The sequence below is a fragment of the Nicotiana sylvestris genome, chromosome 2, assembly GCF_000393655.2.
Source record: "Nicotiana sylvestris chromosome 2, ASM39365v2, whole genome shotgun sequence".
NCBI lineage: Eukaryota > Viridiplantae > Streptophyta > Magnoliopsida > Solanales > Solanaceae > Nicotiana > Nicotiana sylvestris.
In genome coordinates this window covers 115,527,454-115,533,805 of record NC_091058.1, presented here as the reverse complement: position 1 = coordinate 115,533,805, position 6,352 = coordinate 115,527,454, and the positions used below count along the sequence as shown (strand labels likewise).

At 35.4% G+C, this 6,352-nt stretch overlaps 1 protein-coding gene across 1 annotated transcript; it reads right to left on the bottom strand.

The window, feature by feature from the left end:
- Positions 1 to 1,998: 1,998 nt before the first annotated feature.
- LOC104217345 (L-ascorbate oxidase homolog) lies at positions 1,999 to 6,033 on the bottom strand. The gene is made up of 8 exons (XM_009767572.2): positions 5,958 to 6,033; positions 5,297 to 5,462; positions 5,075 to 5,184; positions 4,626 to 4,896; positions 4,437 to 4,536; positions 3,990 to 4,335; positions 3,137 to 3,502; positions 1,999 to 2,471 (listed from the first exon to the last, which is right to left on the bottom strand). The coding sequence occupies exons 2-8, from the start codon at positions 5,438 to 5,440 to the stop codon at positions 2,198 to 2,200; spliced, it is 1,611 nt and encodes a 536-aa protein (XP_009765874.1). The 5' UTR covers positions 5,441 to 5,462; positions 5,958 to 6,033; the 3' UTR covers positions 1,999 to 2,197.
- Positions 6,034 to 6,352: the final 319 nt, after the last annotated feature.

The following is a 6,352-nucleotide window of genomic DNA, read 5'->3' as shown; positions in this document are numbered from 1 at the left end:
TGCTGAAGCACAAGCAGCTATATTTGGAATCAAATGCGTATTCAACATGGTTATTCTGACTTCATTATTGAATTGGATTCTCTCCTGGTGGTAAACATGCTAAAGGAGGGGCGGACAGATAACTATAAAATGAAGAAGATCATTGATGAGGCAACACAGTTCATGAACCAAGTCAATATCACCCCTAAACACTGCTATAGAGAGGCTAACCAAGTGGCGGATTTCTTAGCTAAATTTGCTTCAACCACTTGTCACAGTAATATATACTTATCCTTCCAATAACTCCCTAGGAGAGCCAAAGGTCCTTTCATTTTGGGCAAATTTCAAGTACCTAGCATTAGGACAAAATACGACAAGGCGGATTTTTTTTGTTAGTTAAACTTATTTTGTATAGCCGCACAATGGTGAAGCTATACGTTTCACATCTGTGTTTTTCTGGAAGGATACTTGTATCCTTGTGTTGTAATCTGTGGAGGTAAGGCCACCCCCCCCCCCCCTCCTTTTTTGAAGATAATACAACACACCCGGTATTCAGCTGGGAAAATAAAAAAAAAACAGTTAACAGTTGCTCTGACTATATTATTTATGTTTCTGCGTTATAGTGTCCAAACTACACTAGCATCCAATTCGCCTTCTGCAGTTTGTTCATTTTTCATTCGTCCACTCTTCTTTTCTTCTTTTAGAGCAAATTGTCAAATTTCATGAGTATTGCCAGTTAAATTTTGGTCGTCTGGCCATTTTCCTTGACTTCAATTATAGTATTAGTATCAACTATCACGTCTCACAGACGGCGGCACAGTTCTTTTCCCTAATATGAAAGAAATAGAAGAAAGGGTAACACAGTCATTTCATATTAATTTTAATAGACTAGTGGCTACTATTGCTAAGCATTGAAAATGCTTGATAAAAAATAAATACCACTTTAAAAAGTGGTTATACCAAACAATTTTTACCCCAATCGCTTTGGTCCAATCTATGTATTTGTCTTGAGAAAATCATTGAATACGTACAAATTATTAATTTAGAATCCAGTAACTTAAAAGGAGTAGAACCCCAAACCCATAAGCTTCAAATCTTGGCTCCGCCTCTGCGGTTGACGTAACTATTTTGAGTACAGTTTTGATAGAAGTATAGTGTCATATCGAAGGCGTATTATTTATAAATAAACAAGATATATATTCATTGAAGATGTGTAATGAAATTTTTATACAATGGTAATCTACTGTAGAAGGCGATCTTACTGGTGGTTCTAGATTTGATCCATTTTGCCAAGGTTGTGGCCTTACCGACATTGAAGCTGCGACATTGGCTATTAGTTCTATATTTCTTCTTATAGTTACAGAATGACTACTGCATATAATATTTGACAAGATATTGTTTGGATTCTGTCTCGTCTTCTGTTTTTTTTGTTTTTCGTTTTCTTTTTTTTAGTTCACTAGCTTTTACATTTCTGTAATATATTGAATACGAAATCTAAAAAGAAAAATTGCTGCGTCAAATTAATTTTTTTTTTCATATTTTTCTTTTATGGTATGTGATGTCATGATGGAATACAAAGTGAGAACTAACGTATGCTACTATTAAAAGATTCTCTTCTTGATCCTGGCATGATGGAGATACCATAACATGTCATCAGCAGTGAGACGGATTCAGGATTTAAATTTTTATTTGTTCAATTTTAATGTTTTTAACATTAAAACCTTTATATTTTTAAAGTTATGGGTTCATATCTACTATTTTTGCAATTTTAATGAATTTTTACACACAAATTTTTACTCCGCGTCGAAAATTATTAGTTCAGTTGAACCCGTAAGTAATACACCGCATCCGCCTCGCCTCTGATGAGCAGGGGGTGGCTTATATATTAAAATAAATTTATTTGAAGTTGATGTATCTAAAAATCTTTATAATAGCAGAAAAAATTGGAGGGAGATGAGTGGTAGTACTAGTATTTTATTGCGAAATTGTGATTATAACAAGGATAAATCTGAGCATAAATGAAACTGTATACTTCCTTGCATCCACAATTTTATCATTTAATAAGAGTCCCCCCTTTCCTTTTACTACATCTTTTACAGTCACACCCTCGTAACTGAATCAGAAACTGGGGGGAAAAAGAGAAAAACTGGAAACTTAAAAGAGAAAAGAAAAAGAAAAACAAGAGATTACATCAGTTGAGTATAAAATTATCTTAGTGCTAGTGTTTGGCCTTGCCACAGAGAATGGCATTTGGTGGAATATCATATTCAGTGTAAAGGCTATGTTCGGTATTCCACACTCTGAAATATGTTTCCTGTCCCAAATATCTCCTTGGCCATATTGCTGACCTCAAATTCCACATTCCTTTGTTGTCCAATGACACCAATATTGTACTCCATGATTTTGGATACACCTGAATTGTGCATCTGCTTGTGGCATCTACTAGATTGTACTTTCTTCTCATTGTTGGGTTCCACTGCCCTGGCCCATACCTTTAAAAGCAAACGATAACCAAATGATAGAGTGAGCAGTGAGAAAATTTAACATTATAAATTTATAATGTTAACAATACAAACAACGAATTCCTCAGCCCGAGCAAGTTTGGTCACGACTGAGCTCTTTAGGAGGACGGGTACGGAATGATGTGCTATGAAATACTACCGAGCTCTTGTGGGGCCGGGTACCACCGAGATTTCTTGAGACGGGGCACAATTGAGACCTAACAGGCATTTTTCTCAAAACTGACATTGTCAAACTGTCGTGTGTCTCTTTCTCCGGCTAGATCTGCGAAAAATAGGGACCGATCTCCGCCCGATCGGCTGGGCCGTCTATGAGGGTGTTGACATAGAAACACGATACAACCATGTGCGCAGTATGGTTTCCGATCTCCGCCCGATCGGCTGGGCCATCTTACTACAATGCCGGACTATATGAATTTTCACTGACCATGTCATTCTATTTAAGCTCATTTTAGATGGATGTTAGATAGAATAGAACTAAAAGTTATCTATATTTTTTACTGTCATATAACTCTCTACATGATTAAAATTAAACTACAAAACATAATATCTAAAGCACACGTACTAAGATGACTAAAAAGATACATAAAATACTTGTATTAAATCTTGAAGAAATAGCTTAGGAAAATTAGACATACCCTACAGCCCAGAAATCATAGCCATCAAGATGATAAGACTGAATGGTTTTCTCGTTGTTTTGGAAGACGATTTCAGTGAAGTCATGAAGAGAGAAGTTAAAGACAGAAGTGCCAAGAACAATTGGACCAGGTGGAGGATTGTCCTTGATTTTGTTCAGCTGAAACACTCCAGGAATGTTGTAAAAATCAGCAATCTTCAATGGAGTATCTGGGTTGATGTAAGAGATCTTGTTCATAGCATAACGCCTCTTTGCATTGATTTTGCCAGCAGAATTTGCCAGCACCAGTGTCCTCGTCACTGGGACTGTCCCATAATGGAATGCTCCTTGTGGATTCGGCCTCGCAGCATTTGCTGTCAAGTTCCATCTTCACAACAAGACCAAAAAAAATATGTTAGAAGGAATAACACAGGCAGAGGTAGAGCAAGAAATTCTAGTACGGGAATTCAACAAAATATAAAAATGTCATATTTGGGATGTGAACCTGTACTTTCTTATGTTAAGGGGATTAAATAATTAAATAATACATGTACAAAAAAAATATTTTTACTCTATTAGCACGGTATAAATTTCCAACACATAAATAACAAAGCAAGCATCATTCGAGATTTAATTTATATATGCTGACATTTTAAAGAATTTTTATACTATCAGTATAATTTAATCTACTATAACATGTTAGTAATGGCGCTATATTTTCCAGTTTAACATAGTATTATGTTTGTTACGTACAGCTACATGTTATTATATGTAACTTAATTAATCTGATTATACATAGTAAAGTATATAGAACTTAACTCTATCAGAATAAGAACAAAAAAACAAGGAGAAAAAGAACATAAGAGTGCATGTACCTAATGGTTCTGGCTTGTTTCATTGACCAGTGAACATGGTAAGTAGGACCAATGGGCAAAGGTTTTGAGGCAGGGGTATTAGAACCTTGATAGTGAAGGATGGCAGTTGCTGTTAAAATTTGTTTAGTGAAACGAGTGGATGCCACAATATAATAATCTTTCGGATTGGCATGTAAAGTCACCAGAAAAGCCATGGATTGGCCAACGTGAATGTCCAATGATTCATACACTTCTTGCATGGTATGTGCTCCTTCCACTTCCACCAACCTTAACGTATGACCTTGAATCCTAATGTTAATCGATGTTGTTAATCCCACATTCGACACCCTAAGTAAGTATGTATAACCTGAAACAATAATCATCGTAAAAAACGAGATGGTAACTTGAAATATAAGACAGGTTATCTACTAGTATAACTTATAATATATTGTTACAATGAATGCGTACCTTTCATGCCGGTGAATTTAAAAGAATTAGCGCGTCCATTAATGAGTAGAGCATCTGGAAAAGGAAAAGAATTCCCTTGGTCTAGCCTTTGCTTCAATACCTATAGTTGTAGGCCAGAATGTCAACCATTAATTGAATGAACTTATAATAATTTACAATCAAATTAGTACTGTATTAACAGAAAATTACCTTGTTATCCGTTTTCCACCAGTCACTAACAAGCAGAGTGAATTGGTCAAAAGGTTTGGGATATGGGACTGGAATAACAGACCTTGCTAATATGTTCAATCCTCCAAAACCACCAGCAGCTCTGTGCATTAACGTGGATGGGAAATATGTAAAGGTTCCGATTTGATCTTTCATTTGCATTTTGTAGGTCCATTGGCTGTTTGGTGGGATTGGACAATTTGTACCAAGAACTCCATCTTGCCATGAGCTCTTTCTTTGTTTCACACCGTTCCTAATGATTCATTCACATCACAAAAATAGTTGATCAAACATACTTTCCTATAGTCTAAATACTAAGTAGGTGAACCGATAGTGTAAAATCTTATTTTATACTGTAAGCGTATAATTTTATTTGTAATCATGATTGGCGTGTAACAAAGTTAACATGACATAAAAATTCAGTGACGCACCATGTTATGAGCAAAGGATCGTCCAGCTTGTTAATGACTGTAATCAGAACGTTGTCATTAGTTACAACGTTAAGGGTAGGGCCAGGAAACTGCCCATTAATGAGGATTCCCTGCATGAATTCCATAGAATTATATGTTAAACATTAATTAGCTACGTATACTATAACCAAAATAGTACTCAATTAAGGTTATAAAAGCAATTTAGATGGGTTGAAAATTTACCCTTTGCTTAACCCCAAGAGGAGCGATTTGTCCATAGGTAACAACCCAAGTTTTATATACGTATGGGTCTTCAGCTCTCACGACGGAAGCAATCAAGCAGACCAAAGTTCCAAATAAAAAGTGCAGGAAAATGGCCCTTCCCATATTATCTCGAATATAACTATTTCTGCCACATATACCCGCAAAAATTAATTAACGTAATATAAGGTCACCTTTTTTAAAAAGTAATTAATTTCATATCAATTGCTAAAGAAATTCTTTACTCTTCCCTCTCCATTTTGGCAGCAAGACAGAAAAATCCAATCACATGTGGTGTGGTATCTAAAAGTGATTCCATTTCAATACTCTTTTTAAGAAAGTGCATGTTGAACCCTCTATTAATTAAGAACAGTGAGAAACAAGAAACAAAAATTCCAATTACATGCATTATATATGGGAACCCAAAAGTGAATCCATTACTTTTTCTAAGTGTTCCAGTATAAAACTCACTAGTAAATCAATAACATGATGAACTATAATACGAATGTGACCTTAAAATAAATAAGAGTGAAATATGTAAGACGTGACAAGAAAAGTGCATGGCGAACCCTCCATTTTGGACCAATAAGAAAAGAGAAACAAGTACATGCAAGAAACAAAAGAGTGTAGTCAAAGCACTTACTACAATAAGGAAATGAAGTAAGGAACAAATATGAATCTCCTCAGAATGAGGGAGGAGATACGAGAAGGAAATTGCACCAAGTAAGAATATGATTTCCAAAGCGAAGTACTTGAAACAGTATATATAACAGAAAAGATAGAAGGAAATTTAAACCAGAATCTCTATCTAATTAGTTACTCCAATTAGCCACGAGACCACGTTGAAATACTCGCAGATTTCGAGAAGGAATCGAAGCTCATCTTGGCGCACTTTATGCTCATTAATAATACCTCTTGCTTAACCTTTGGCTTCACTTGTTACTATATTTACAAGTTTCAGCTCCTCCCAGCTGGAAATTTAGATCTTATTGACTAAAATATCTTGCTGACTCATCTATTTACACTACCATGTCTTCT